Source organism: Piliocolobus tephrosceles, chromosome 4, assembly GCF_002776525.5.
Source record: "Piliocolobus tephrosceles isolate RC106 chromosome 4, ASM277652v3, whole genome shotgun sequence".
Lineage (NCBI taxonomy): Eukaryota > Metazoa > Chordata > Mammalia > Primates > Cercopithecidae > Piliocolobus > Piliocolobus tephrosceles.
In genome coordinates this window covers 108,105,584-108,121,732 of record NC_045437.1, presented here as the reverse complement: position 1 = coordinate 108,121,732, position 16,149 = coordinate 108,105,584, and the positions used below count along the sequence as shown (strand labels likewise).

Sequence of the window (16,149 nt, the reverse complement as noted above, 5' to 3'; positions counted from 1 at the left end):
GAATACTTCAGCTTTTTGTCAAACAACTACTACCACAGAGTAAGGAAATAAATTTTATTGTCCCAGCCACTCCTCCAATAAACAGTCAATGAAAGAATAACACAGAAATACAGAAGTGTTATTCACTCTTTACCATCTGGTATGGCTTGACTGTGTCTCCACCCAAATCTCACCTTAAATTGTAATAATCCCCATGTGTCAGGGGTGGGACTAGGTGGAGATAATTGAATCTTGGGGGCAATTCCCCATACTGTTCTCATGGTAGTGAATAAGTCTCATGAGAACTGATGGTTTTATAAATGGGAGTTCCCCTGCACAAGCCCTGTTGACTGCCACCATGTAAGACAAGTCTTGCTTCCCCTTCTGCCATGATTGTGAGGCCTCCATAACCATGTGGAACTGTTGGTCAATTAAACCTCTTTCCTTTATAAATTACCCAGTCTCAGGTATGTCTTTATCAGCAGCATGAGAACAGATTAATACAGTAAATTGGTACCAGGTAGAAGGGCACTTCTGTAAAGATACCCAAAAATGTGGAAGTAACTTTGGAACTAGGTAACAGGCAGAGGTTGAAACAGTTTAGAGGGCTCAGAAGAAGACAGGAAGATGTGGGAAACTTTGGAGCTTCCTAGAAATTTGTTGAATAGCTTTGACTAAAATGCTGATAGTGATATGGACAATAAAGTGCAGGTGGAGGTGGACTCAAATGGAGACGAGGAACTTCTTGGGAACTGAAGTAAAAGTCACTCTTGCTATGCAAAGAGACTGGCAGCATTTTGCCCCTGCCCTAGAGATCTGTGGAACCTTGAACTTGAGAGAGATGATTTAGGATATCTGGCAGAAGAAATTTCCAAGCAGCAAAGTGTTCAAGAGAAAGCAGAGCATAAAATTTTGGAAAATTTGCAGCCTACCGACGTGATAGAAGAGAAAACCCCATTTTCTGGGGAGAAATTCAAGCCTGCTGCAGAAATTTACATAAGTAATGAGGAGCCAAATGTTAATCACCAAGACAATGTGGAAAATGTCTCCAGGGCATGTCAGAGACCTTTGCAGCAGCCCCTCCCATCACAGGCCTAGAAGCCTTGGAGGGAAAAATGGTTTCATAGGGCTGGCCCAGGGCCCCCCTGCTATGTGCAGTTTGGTGATATGGTGCCCTGTGTCCCAGCTGCTTCAGCTCCAGCCATGGCTAAAATGAAGCAATGTACAACTCAGGTCATTGCTTCAGAGGTGGCTTCCACATGGTGTTGAGTCTGCAGGAACACAGAAGTCAAGAACTGAGGTTGGGAACCTCCACCTAGATTTTAGTGGATGTATGGAAATGCCTGGATGCCCAGGCAGAAGTATGCTGCAGGAAACCTCTGCTAGGGCAGTGCAGAAGGCAAATATGGGGTTGGAGCCCCCACAAAGAGTCCTCACTGGGGCACTGCCTAGTGGAGCTGTGAGCAGGGGTCTATCATCCTCCAGACCCCAGAATGGCAGATCCACCAACAACTTCAACTGTGTGCCTGGAAAAGCCACAGACACTCAACACCAGCCCATGAAAGCAGCTGGGAGGGAAGCTGTACCTTGAAAAGTTACAGAGGCAGAGCTTCCCATGCCCATGGGAGCTCACTGCTTGCATCAGCATGATCTGGAGGTGAGTCAAAGGAGATCATTTCAGAGCTTTAAGATTTTACTGCCCCATTGGATTTCAGACTTGCAGGGCCTGTAGCACCTATGTTTTGGCCAATTTCTCCCATTTGGGATGACTGTATTTACCCAATGCATATATCCCCACTGTATCTAGGAAGTAAATAACTTGCTTTTGCTTTTATAGCCTCATAAGCAGAAGGGACTTGTTTCATCTCAGCCGAGACTTTGGGCTGTGGACTTTTGAGTTAATGCTGAAATGGGTTAAGACTTTGGGGGATTGTTGGGAAGGCATGATTGGTTTTGAAATGTGAGGATATGAGATTTGGGAGGAGCCAGGGGCAGAATGAAATGGTTAAGCTTTGTGTCCCCACCCAAATCTCACCTTGAATTGAAATAATCCCCATGTGTCAAGGGTGGGGCCAGCTAGAGATAACTGAATTATGCAGAGGGGTTTTCCCATACTATTCTCATGGTAGTGAATAAGTCTCATGAGATCCGATGGTTTTATGAATGGGAGTTCCCCTGCAAAAGTCCTCTTGCCTGCCACCATGTAAGACATGCCTTTGCTTCTCCTTTGCCTTCTGCCATGATTGTGAGGCCTCCTCAGCCATGTGGAACTGTGATTCCATTAAACCTCTTTTCTTTATAAATTACTCACTCTTGGGTATATCTTTATTAGCAGCGTGAGAACAGACTAATACACTATCCTTACAGAGAAACACTCATAAAAAGAAAAGAAAGGATCACTGTTCACCTTTAAGTCATGAGATATTGATATTTCCCACAGAGTCTTTCTCTCTCTCTCTCTCTTTTCTTTGTTGTAGTCTCACTTTGTTGCCCAGGCTGCAGTGCAGTGGCACAATCTTTGTTGTCCATGCTGGAGTGTAGTGGCATGATCAAGGAGAATCAAGCGATTCTCCTGCCTCAGCCTCCTGAGTAGCTGGGACCATGCCCAGCTAATTTTGTATTTTTAGCAGAGACGAGGGTTCACCATGTTGGCCAGACTGGTCTCAAACTCCTGACCTCAAGTGATCCACCCACCTCGGCCTCCCAAGGTGCTGGGATTACAGGCATAAGCTACCATACACAGCCTAGTCATTCTTTCTTAAAAGTCCTTCTCTGGTGGCCTGCAGTAGGTAAAGGCTATTGCACATAAACTATATTTATATACCTAAAGAAAACATGTCCTCTCAGAGAGGCCATTGTGGGTGGCAGAATTCCTTGTTCATTATTTCAGCTTTTCACAGCACTGAATATCATTAAGAACAGAATACATACAGGGCAAATTGTCAATTAGGGTAAAGTGTTGTTTTGTCGTTGTTGTTGTTTGTTTTAAGATACTGTGATAATATCCTTCCTCTCATGGTCTAGGTATACTTGCTTGGAATTAGCATTTTTTAAATGTAATTAAAACCTGTAAGCTTAAAAGCTTATTTCCTTACAATTTGATTCCTCACTGTTTTCTTTCTCTTCATTCATGATAATCAGAAACAATGCATACCTTTATGGACCTCAAAAGGATACTGTAAACACTTCTCTATTAGTATACTTTGGGGTATTGTTTTTGTGTTTTTCTTTTTTTCTTTTTTTAAGAAGGAGTCTTGCTCTGTCACCCAGGCTAGAGTACAGTGGCGCCATCTCGGCGTACTGCAACCTCCGCCTCCCAGGTTCAAGCGAATCTCTTGCCTCAGCCTCTCAAGTAGATGGGATTACATGCGGCTGTCACCGTGCTCAGCTAATTTTTGTATTTTTAGTAGACAATGGGTTTCACCATCTTGCCCAAGCTGATCTTGAACTCCTGACCTTGTGATCCACCCACCTTGACCTCCCAAAGTGCTGGGATTACGGACGTGAGCCACCACGCCCGGCCTTGTGTTTTTCTTTTATGCTGCCACTATTAACTAGACATATTTCCCATCCTGATTTGAGGTTGTCTAATTCTCCTACTTTAAAGTCTATGATTCTGAGAATTACATCAACTAAAACCTAACAGAATAGCTGTGAATTAACTTCTAAAGATCATAATCCAAGGATATCAAAGAAGAGGCAGGTCATATCTATTAAATAACCTCATGTTCATGGCACTTTAATGAGTTTTTGCAAAAATGAAGACACTCATCTCAATCCTGAGGCATTTCCTTGAGGTATTTTCTTCCAAGAAAGATAAATAAGTTAGATGTTGTTTTATTATCCTCTTTTTTATCACCTTTCAGAAAGAGAGTGTGTCTTGTGTTTACTTTCAGTAGCTCTCCTTGGGACCTAGAATTCATGTTGTGTGCAAAGTGAGCCCAGAGTCATCTAGTCTAGAAGATTTAGTGGGTCTTTAAAAATATTTGTTATTTTTATTGTTCTTTAATTCATCATTAGTTCTCAGATAAAGCAAAGGAAAAAAAAAAAAGAGCATAAAAAGAAAAAAATTGGCCGGGCATGGAGGTTCATGCCTGTAATCCCTGCACTTTGGGAGGCCAAGGCAGGTGGATCATCAGAGGTCAGGAGTTCGAGATCAGCCTGGCCAACATGGTGAAACCACATCTATACTAAAAATACAAAAATTAGCCAGGTGTGGTGGTGCACACCTGTAGTCCCAGCTACCCGGGAGGCTGAGGCAGGAAAATTGCTTGAACCCAGGGAGGCGGAAGTTGCAGTGAGCCAAGATATCGCGCCATTGCACTCCAGCCTGGGTGACAGGAGTGAGACTCTGTCTCAAAAACCAAAAAAAATTAAGAAAGAGAGAAAGAGAACGAGAAAGAGAGAGAGAGAGAGAAAGAAAGAAAGAGAGAAAGGAAAGAAAGGAAGAAAAAGGAAGGAAGGAAGGAAGGAAGGAAGGAAGGAAGGAAGGAAGGAAGGAAGGAAGGAAGGAAGGAAGGAAAAGAAAGAAAGAAAGAAAGAAAGAAAGAAAGAAAGAAAGAAAGAAAGAAAGAAAGAAAGAAAGAAAGAAAGAAAGAAAGGAAGGAAGGAAGGAAGGAAGGAAGGAAGGAAGGGAAAAGAAAAGAAAAGAAAAGAAAAGAAAAGAAAGAAAATAAATTAGGAGAAGGAAACAGGAGTGGAAGAGAAAGAGGTAATTAGAGGAACTATTAGACCAGATAGAAGAGAATGGCATAAAACCTTAGAAAGGAAGTAGGCAGAGAAGTGAGAAAAAAAGAATGGAAAGCTAAGTATTAATAAAGGTGAGAAAGTTTGATGAAAAGTTCTTATTGATCCTCTAAGTCCTGCTATCTGTAGTTCCCTACTTTAGATTATTTTTTCATTATACCCAAGTCTTCATATATGTAACATTCATAGATCTTGACAGCGAAGATCTATGGGAAATTCTGAGTTTAGTTGGCTAGCACATTTCATTCATATACTCAAAAACTATTGTTTTTGAGGGGAAGGTAGTGCTTTTCATTTCTTGACTGGACATTTTTAATATCCTCTCCACTGCTTTTGGACTTCATGCTGCCATCAGGGTGATGGTCTTATAGCAAAAGTCCCTCAGGACCTCTTCATCTGCAGAATCATGTGAACCATTTTAGTAAGTCACCTGAGCCCCTCCAGCCCAGTCTCCCTGTCTTTTTAAGCCTTGGTTTTCACCATATGTACCTTACTTTCAAGAAATAACTAAAGACCAGACTTTGTGCCTTCGTACCTTTATTATGTTCCCTAAAAATGGAAAGAAGGAGTATTATGTAAATTCCTTTTCTTTCATACTGGCTGATAATTAAACTATAGACTTCCTTTTTTTTTTGGATACACAGTCTCACTCTGTCACCAGACTGGAGTGCAGTGACACAATCTCAGCTCACTACAACCTCCACCTCCTGGGTTTAAATGATTCTCCTGCCTCAGCCTCCTAAGTAGCTGGGAATATAGGCACACACCACCACGTTCAGCTAATTTTTTGTATTTTTAGTAGAGACAGGGTTTCACCACGTTGCCCAGGATGGTCTCGATCTCTTGACCTTGTGATCCGCCTGCCTTGGCCTCCCAAACTGCTGGGATTACAGGCGTGAGCCAACACACCCGGCCAAATTTTCTTTTAAACTCCAATTCAGATACAACTTTCTCTAGCAAGATATTTTCTGACTCAGTTTCTCTCCAGATACATCAAATAGCGTATTCCCTCTCTGATGCCTTTGAATCATTAAGTGCACTTTTACCATCTTGTAGCCATGTGTTTATGTGTCTATCCACCCAGTTTATTGGTAAGCTTCTTGACCTCTATATCTCAAAGTCTAGAACAAAGTCTGGAATAAACTAGGGAATCAGTAATTGTTGAATTGGATTGTTGATCACATCCAACATTAACAAAACCCCCAAACAACAAAAGTCATCTAGACTATAATCATCAAAATAATATTTTGATATAGTGTAAGCTAAGAATAACATACTAAGTCCCCAACCAACTAAACAAACCTCCTTTTGGCCAAGAAGACCCCAGAAAAACCTTAACAACTGAGTTCTTGGTTATGATGGGATGGGAGGTCAAACATGACTCATTATATTTCCTCCCTTTTGCAGTTTAGACACAACAACTGACCAGCATTCATGTTAAAATAGAGATCTTAAGACTGACAAAACAGACTCTTTGTAGCAATGAAATACCAACTTATACACAGGATCTAAGGACACGACAGAAAAGAGTTAAGTCATGTATCCCCATACGTAAATAATGAACTATGTTCTATCCGCCACAAGGTTTTTCTTTTCCTCTAGCAGCTAAACAAACATTGACCTTGAGATAAGCAAGGTTCAAACAACTGCAGCTCCACTAGGCACTGATTAACTGACCCTCAGCCGCTTTTCCACCAGCTATAATTACAAGAGACTGATTTCAGTAACTTTCTCCTGATAAGAACTGACCTTGGACTGGTTCTAGCGAGTTTACAGTGTCCACAAGTGTCCTAATGTCTCAAGTGCCTATTGAAATTTAGGGCCCAATTGTAATACATTTAGTTGTTGTCTCCACCCCAAAGTGAACATGGGTCACATGTACCATGCATGTTTGTTCAATATGCATATGTTAAGACTGTCTCCATAAATATTCATAACTCCTACTGTACCTTGTTAAATATGTATGCTTAGCCAAGTCATTCAACATAAAATTCCTACCCCGACCCCTCCTCCTTCAAAATGCCTGCTAACAAGCTCTGCCGCAGGCTGCACTGGCTGCACCTCCCCAACCTGTCAAATGGTCACCTTACAGCCTGTAACCTTTTATAAGAAATACAGGCTCCTTTCCAAATTTATGGATTGAGTGATTTTTAAGGTAACAAAGATGACCAGAAAATTCCTAGACACATGCTCCAGAATTTATTGTAGCTCACTTGAGAATCAAAAGAGGGAAGTCCATGTGGGTAGAATTTGGTAAAGTTTGGATATCATTATTATCATTAGTGACAATGGTGTGCAGAAAAACTTAATGAGAAGGAAATCCTCTCCCCTGCTCAGGAACTGTTTTTAGATCCCCTGTGTCCCAATATTGCACTATAATTTCAGAATGTAGATTATTTTTCTGTTCCAAAATTTCTGATAAAATATCTATGCTCTGATTGGGCCTCTAGTCTACTTTATTCTATGTCTATAAATCAAAATATTATAACATTAACAGAACAGCTTGTTATTTCTTCTCTGGGAACTGTGATCTCTCAATTCTTAATATGAATTAAACTACTTTTACTTATTACAGGTAAAATTATCATTTTAGTGCTTTAATTCTTAAAACTTTACATTAATTAAAATCTATCCTCCAAAGATCAGTGCTCAAACCTGAGTAGCAAGAGACAAAAGTCTCCAGAGAAAGAAAAAGCAAATACCATAGGAACTGACAGGTTTCAAACAAACAACAAAAAAGCTTGCCTTTTCTGTTTTAACCTTTCATTACTTGAACTCTCTGAATCTATTAATTGACAGTAAGTGGACTCAAGCAGGAATGACATTCATAGAAACAAAAACAAGTGTCAAAAGCAATTTTATTTTCAAAACCCTTAAACTTCATTGTCCCTTCAAATCATACTTAATCCTGATTTAGCAATATGTGGGTGTATGTTTGATATTCAGTGAAAATCAGTTTTTAGAAATTTGTGGGACCAGAATCTTTTTATTTAGAAGTATGCTCTTTCTGTTATGTTTAAATGGATGGAAAATTATACAGCTTGCTCTGACCACAGAAAAATTGTTAGCATATACTCAAAAAGTTTATTGAAAAAACAGTTCAGTATCTTATTGCTTCAAGTAACAGGGCATGTAATTTAAAACTGAAATATTGAGAAACTGTTTTTATCCTCCCTGAGATATCAAGAAGTTGGAGAATTCCAATGGTGTCATCTTTCTTCTCTGCCTTCTTCAGGATGACTTATGTTTCTTTTCATAATTACAAGATAGCAAAAGTGGTTCCCAGCATCATATGCAGACCCAACTAGGCCAGTGAAAAGGAGAAATGACTCTTCTTGCCTTGAGTCTCCTGTGCTAAGGGAAAACTTCTCCCAAAACTCATGAGCAAACTGTCTCAAGGAACTCACTGGGCAGAGTTGGGTACTATGACCTTGCCCTAGCTGTAACGGAGGCTGGGAGGAAAAGTTCTGGTACTTTCCATGTTCCTACAAGGGAGATTAGCTTTCTGCCAATGAGGAATAAGAGGTTGAAGTGGAAAATGGCTTTAATGTGTCAGATAATGTAAGGTTGAATAATATAATGCCTGTTAAATGGATAAACATCATTAAGCATAGTACTCAGTACTAAATACAGACAGTAATTTATTTTAGTGTGACTTCTTTTGTTTTGATTTCATTGAACTCTAGAACCATTTCATGCACTTTAGTAGACTATGAACATTTTAGAAGACTCTGAATAAAAACAGAAACTGAGAATTTATTTTTGTTTTTGAATAATACCCTGTAGAATTTATTAAGCTATTGTCTCCAAACCTAAAACCCATCCTTCTGTAGTCCACTTTATGATACTGAGATTGAAATTTCAAGCCACATTTTTCCTTCTCCAGTTGGCTCTCTATTTGGATTTGCCATGAGAGGACATGAGGGAAAGAGAATGGCAAGCTAGAAGAGGAAGAAGGGATTGCTCCTTCCTATTTCCTTTCTGAGTCTGTTTTTCTGCTTGTTATTCTTATGTCTCTCTGGAGGCACTCTTTCACCCTGCAGTGGCGGGTGGTTCCAGGAACAACAGTTGATTCCAGTTTGCAGCTTTTGCAACTCATACAGAACCAGTCTCAGTGCCTCTCATCAGCAATACCAGCACTGGCTGGCTGGAGCATCATCCTCAGAGACCTGAGGTCCAGCTTCATGGGAAATTCCTCCAAGGTCCAAGCCACCTACACCAGTCAAACAGGGAGCCCTCTTCACAAGTCCATAGAGAACCTCCTTCAATCCTCTAAGTTTTAATAATTTTAACCTCTTCATTTTGTTCCCCCAGTCCTAGGGGTAGCTGTTTCCTGAAGTTGTCACACATGCTCCACACACAATACCTTAGTTTAGTGTTTCTCTTTTGCCTTTTCAGTTTTTGAGTATCTAGTCATCAATTCATTATCAATTGTTTTTCTATATAAAAAGCTAAATCTGTTACTGTTTTAGAAAGTGACTTATAGTTTAAATTTTTTTAATCAAAAGAAGCTTTTGCAATTTCATCTTTTCTTGCCTCCCTATAATAATGTCCATTTCTATTTTTATTTTTTTGATGCTCAGATACCATGCTGACTTTTAAATGACTAGATGCTCCTGGTTGTAACTCTTCACCACCATCACAGTCTTTAACACAATCCTAACCAAAAAGCTATGTTATTCAACAGCAAATAGATTTAATAGTTACCCATTTCCCTGTAGTTCTTAAAGAAATGCAGTACTGACATTTCTGGCCTACATACTGAAATCCTGTCTCTACTAAAAATACAAAAATTAGCCAGGCATGGTGTCATATGCCTGTAATTCCAGCTACTCAGGAGGCTGAGGCAGGACAATTGCTTGAACTCAAGAGGCAGAGGTTGCAGTCAGCCAAGATCACACCACTGCACTCCAGCCTGGGCGACAGAGCAAGACTCTGTCTCAAGAAAAGAGAGGAGAGGAGAGGAGAGGAGAGGAGAGGAGAGGACAGCAGTGCTATGTTCCATATGTACAAATTTCTCTAGGCTCCAAAGTCATACTTTGAAAGCAAGACATACAAAAGAGAACTGTAGCTAGAAAAAGGGAAGAAAGCCTGCATCAGTGGGGGATATCGAGAGGGATGACGATGTTCTGGAAATAGAGAAACACTCAGGTGTCAGTGGTGACAAAGAACTTAAGGTGGTGGCAACAGTATTAGATATCAGAGGAGAGGGAATATTCCCTAATTATCCCTATAAGTCCACGGAAAAGGGGTTTGGTATTGTGCTACTACAGGATGACCCTTCTGGAATGTCCAGACTGACCTAGATCATTTAACCTGGGACCACTGGAATTCATTACAAGAAGAGAGAATACTCAAGAGGACTTAAGGGTCTGCTCTCGAAGACTGACTGAATGAATTCAAATCCAAAGATGGCAACATCTTTCAGACACACTTTAAAAGCTTTCACAAGAACTATTTAAAGCTAGAAAAACAGAAGGAGCAAGGTTAAAGTCAGAGAAATATTGTAAAATATGTGGAGCAAGAATTAGGATGGAATGGGGAGGGAGGGAAGGATTGCAAGATATGTTACATAAAGAGTATAATTATACCTGCAACATATTTCCCAAGAACTTTTCAATCTTTAAGTTTTCTGCTTCTATGTTTTCAACAACCAGCCTAGATACAAGTTATCTAGAGGAAATGTGAGATGTACCACTGATTACTCTTAGTTCCCAACTGTTCCAATTTTTATAGCTATGTATAGCTGTGTAATTGACAATAAACTATTTCATAAACGCCAGCCATTTCTGACAAGTTTTGAATTGCTTTGCTTTCTACCTGTGGAACTCTTATGGAAATTAGTTTTTTTTCTTTAAGTTAACCCTTAATTGCAATAATCAGAGAAAATCTGATTTTTATAAAGCTTCTTCCAAGGAACATTTGACTTGAATGTGTTAGCTTAGCTCCTAAACTGGAACTTAGTGACAAAAACAAAAACAAAAAGTCCTCAATAATTTCTTTTTAAATGTAAGATTAGCTATAAATTAATTAATTTATCTTTGCAGACTTGAGTCAGAGTTCCAGGAACTCTTATCCTGTGTTATGTGGGGCAGCCGTATCTGGAACATCCCTGCTTGGACTCTTTTATTTCTTAATTGGTATAACTCAAACAGGTGGAAAATTCTGATGCTGAGAACATCCATTCTTCACTAATTGAATAAGAGAGCTTCCCAGTCAGCTCCATGAGGTATTACTATACTGAGGCATACCCACTGTGATAAGCCTCCTAAAGAATCAAGAGCTGATCGGAATGGATGGAGGCAAAGAAAGAACATACCGAAGAAGGTAAGTTTTGAATGACAGGAAAGAATGAAATGGTAGTAAGGAAACAAAAAGAATTTCATTCACAGAAGTAAGTTATAAAGCTTTGTCTCTTATGAAATGAGTAGAAAAATAACAGTAAAGATGTTTAATACATGGCTCATTATCCAGAAAGACAAAATACAGAATGATGGTTCGTTCTTCATGTTTTCATCAATTTCCATTTACTTATTCAGTAAGTGTTTACTGAGCTCCTACTTTGTCATGTACTGTTTTGGACTCTGGGAATATAAAAGTGAAAAGCACAAAGTTCCTACTTTTATGGAGAGATAATAAACACAAAACAGACAAAATATTGTTCAATTTTAAATAATTATAAGTGCAAAAAGACACACCACGTGGTAATAGAAATGAAGATGGCTTGGAGACGTAGCGGTGGTTATTATTTTAGGTACAGTGGTCAGGGAAGGTCCCCCTGGAGAAGCCACACTTCAGCAGAGACCTGAAAGAAGTAGAGCAGTGAGCCACAGGAAGATATGAAGAAAGAGGGCTCCAGGCAGGGAAATGACAACTACTCTGAGATGGGAATTAACTGAGACCTTTCTGAGGGTTGGAAAACAAGGCCAGTGTAGCTCAAGTGTAGTGTAGGAAGTGATGCTGGGGTAGTGAGAAGGAACCTGAATATGCAGGACATCCTAGGATATGTTAAGGCATTTTGAGTTGTTTTTTTTTTTTTTTTTTTACTTTCGATGCGAGGCCACTGCTGGTGTAAGCATGGAAATGATATAATCGATTTATGATTTAAATAATAACTGACTGATGTGAGGGGAATGGAGTGGAAGTAGGTTGCATAGCAGTCTGAGTGAGAGATTATGCAGACTGCAACTAGGGCTATGGCTTAGTGAAGATGAAGAAAAATGGTCAAACTTGGGTTATAATTTGGAGATAGACTGACTGGACCTGTTGACTATTATTTGGGATTATTTGGATGTAAGGTGAATTCTAGGTTTTAGCAAACAACTGCTGAATGGTAGTGCCATTTACCAAGATGAAGAAGATGGAGGGAACCTTGTAAGAGTTTTGGCTGGTATCAGTGAATGAGAGAATCAGGAATATACACCTACTGAAACAGCTTGAATTACAAAGACGGAAATGTGGGAATGTGAGGAGTGACTAAATTTGGTCATAGAAAAGTTAATTCCTACATGATAAACAAGTAGGGCTTCCGCCAAAATGAAATCATATTCTAAGTGAAATCATGGTTTTGTGACAAACAACAGACTGTCATTCAAAACTGCATCTAGGATGCAATGATAATTCAGGAATGGAGAGAAACATGAAGAAACAGTAAAAGAAAAAAAAAAAAAAAAAAAAAACACCAGAACAAACAGTAGAAAAAGGTATGCCTTTTGGTGTGGCAGCCTAGTTCAAAAGAAACAAATGATATTTGTGTTCATTTTGAGTCAGATTTAGGTTTTTACTTTAATATGCTAATACAGGATGGTTAAGTTGACCATATGTCACTTTGTGGATCTAAGAAGTAGAGAATATTGGTTGGAAGAGAGCAGATGGAAGCAGGTGATGAGAAAAAAGCAGCAGTGGGGGAAGGAAAGAGTTCTGACCAGTGTCCAGGCTGCTAGCTATCTTCATACACCTCTGTAGCCTTACAGTACACCCTTCCTGATAGGATGCATTCTGTTACTCACATATAGGGAAGCAAATAAAGATCACTCAGAACAATTATTTTGAAGATTACTTCATTTTGATATAATGTTTTGTCAGTAAAATAACATAAAAAGAGGAGGGCGATAGACTGAGTGGCACATGTCCCTCTCCCATCATTGACACATTCTCTATTCACTGTCTCACAGAGACAGTGATATCAGAGAATAATGTGCTACTGTCCCAGAAAGGAAAAAAGAAATCTGCCTGTTAAACAACAGTATGTGATAGAACTAGAAACATTAAAAAGTACATGAATCCAGTTGGGAAAATTGCAATCACATACACACACATAGCATGCTGACTCGAGGATATATTACCTGTTATAACCATACAAACATACTAAAATTTCAGCACAATTCCTTTTTAAACTTTCTATTGGTGTAACATAAGAATACAAAAGTACACGTAAGTGTACCAAATTTATACAAACTGAATTTTTCTGTACAATCAGCACCTAGATCAATGAGTATAATATTACACAACTGTTTTGTTTTTTGTACTTAGCTGAGGTGTAAGTGTATCTGTATACATCTACAACATCTAATAAATCTTTAAACGAATGTACTGAGTATGAAGTTGATTATCCTCTTTTCCCTCTTTTATGAACATTTCTATGATTTCCACAAGTTATCTCATTTAACCTTTTCCACAATCCTGTTAGGTTAATTGCTATGCCTATTTTACAAGACTAAATTGAGGCTCAAAGATATTTATTGACATGTCCAATTCACACATCTAAAAACCAAACCTAGCTCTGTCTCACTGCCAAAGTATTATTAACTGCTATACCAGCTGCCTGACTGATTCTGGTAAAGTGACAGTGGGCTATGGCCAGCAAGTTTACTTGATTAATTTATTATGTATAATAACAAGAAATGAGGTTTTAAAATAGGTATTTAAGAAAAGTATAAAACTGCCATTATTAAATGGAGAAGTAACAAAATAAAAATAGTGATTGCAAGAGATGATTCTAGACTTATATATTTAAGAATAGGAATTGTGGCTGGGTGCGGTAGCTCACGTCTGTAATTCCAGCACTTTGGGAGGCGGAGGTGGGCGGATTTCCTGAGGTCAGGAGTTCGAGGCCAGCCTGGCTAATGTGGTAAAACCCCATCTCTACTAAAAATACAAAAATTAGCCAGGCGTGGTTGCACACCTATAGTCCCAGCTACTTGGGAGGCTGAGGCAGGAGAATCACTTCAACCCAGGAGGCGGAGGTTGCAGTGAGCCAAGATCAAGCCATTGTACTCCCAGCCTGAGTGACAGAGCGAGACTCTATTTCAAAAAAAAGAAAAAAAGAATAGGAGTTAATGGCAATTAAAAGTGCTTCTTCTTTCTTTTTTAAAGCATGCCAGCAACAGTCATAGAATGATGGAGAACAGGATTAAGTTTATGTGCATGTGAAGAAAGATTCAACTGAAGTTGGAAAGGTCTATGTAAGATAAGAAAATGGAAGAGTTGAAACCCATTACCTAGTGTGCAAACCTAGGAAACCAGAATTAGTAAATATGTTATGTGTGAGGAAAATCTGAAATGGGGTGGCTATTTGGGTACTGTGAGAAGATGAATTTGATATTCAATATTTACATAATCAAGAGCTGTGTTGGCATCCTCTCCAGGTTTTATTTACTCCCATTTCAAACTTTTCATCCCTCGCCATAGCAAAAAGATCAAAACACTTTTATGGGAATAAATAATTTGGAAGGACTGGGCTATAAAACCAATTAAAATTGGTGTTGATAGCTCAATAACAGATTTGGTTCAATTGGCTATTTCTAGAAACCTTATGCAAAGGTTATTTTTCCTTTTCATCATTGGTACTTCAGCTAGTTAGGTATCAGAGTTCTCCCTCCCTCCTTCCCTCCCTCCTCTCTCCTCCCTTCCTCTTTCCTTCTCTCCTTCCTGTTTTTGATGTGGGTAAAACTCATAGGACCTGTGCTTCTGTCACTGTGGCTGATTTCTCAAGGTATTGGATAATGATTTTTGTTAAATAACTCTGAATAATAGAGTATATCTTAATTCTGGATATATTTTATAGATTTGTCTATTTATGTGATGCTGATAAATACCCCTCCTTGAGGCCCTGTCTTGAATGTTCAAAGAATAATTTGTTCTGGTTTCATATTCAATAAATGAATCACCAAAGTGTTCCAGCACATATTAGACACCATTAAATACATGGGAAGCTTTTAGCCAGTTAAGTCTGATTTATACAAGCAAATATTACCTACTCAATGCAATCCAAAAGAGCTTCTCAACAGTATATATTTTTGTAAATGTGTATGCATTTATTTTCACCATTAGCTTACAAAACTTGTGTTCCAATTTAAAATATTAATTTATGTTTCTTCCTCGAAAAAACTGCTGCATTCTTTCTTTTTAATTAACTCATTTCTTTTCTTGAAAGAAAAGTCAATAATCTCTATGCTCCAAGGTCTATATCACATTCAACCTTCTTCCACGTCTCTACCAAATTAAAAATCAAAAGCAATGAAGAAACAAACTCAAGAAATGGGAAAAAAAAAAGAGTTAAAGAATGACTAAAGGCACCAAAGTCTCGTTTGATCTCATAATAATAGAATGGAAAATAATTTAACAGACTTATAGCATTTTGTAGAGGACTGCATCTTTCAGACTTTGAGTCATCAATAGAATATATCAATTTATTCCTTACATTTTCTTTCTTTTCTTTTTGTCTGATCTTTTTTCTTTTCTTTTCTTTCCTTTTTTTTTTTTTTTTTTTTTTTGAGACAGGGTCTCTCTCTGTCACCCAGGCTTGAGTACAGTGGCGTGACCTTGGCTCACTGCAACCCTCCACTTCCCGAGTTCAAGCAATTCTTGTGCTTCAGCCTCCAAAGTAGTTGGAATTACAGGTGTGCACCACCACACACAGTTAATTTTATTATTTTTATTAGAGATGGTGTTTCACCATGTTGGCAAGGCTGGTCTGGAACTCCTAACCTTAAGTGATCTGCCTGCCTCAGCCTCCCAAAGTGCTGAGATTACAGGCTTGAGCCACCATGCTCACCTTATTCTACACATTTTCTAATAAATATTTCACACCTTTATGCTGTAAAATGTATGGCTTATCACAGATATGCATTTCTTAAATGATGATTCTGTAAAAGGAAGAGATGACTAAGAGTTACACCATTGCTGTTATTTCATACTTACAGCGACTGCCTCCAGGATTTGTTTAACAGCATCTGCAGCATCTCGCTCACTGTAATATCCCTTTTCCACAATCCTGGAACAAAAAGAAGGGAAATGCTTCTCAGGCACATTCATTCAAAAGAGTGGATACTAACAGAAGTTAAGTACATTAATGTTAAAGATAGTGCACGTAAACAATTGAAACAAGCTACTATACTACCATGGGAAAGATTTCCACAAACT

The 16,149-nt window shown here is 38.7% G+C and overlaps 1 protein-coding gene across 2 annotated transcripts in view; it reads right to left on the bottom strand.

The window, feature by feature from the left end:
• Window positions 1-16,149, bottom strand: part of CAMK4 (calcium/calmodulin dependent protein kinase IV) — a 275,261-nt gene that overhangs the window by 85,351 nt on the left and 173,761 nt on the right. For both annotated transcript variants that reach the window (XM_023212267.2, XM_023212268.2), the window contains one exon: window positions 15,928-16,000. In XM_023212267.2, the coding sequence (XP_023068035.1) occupies window positions 15,928-16,000 (73 nt within the window). The remainder of the gene's footprint in view (window positions 1-15,927; window positions 16,001-16,149) is intronic.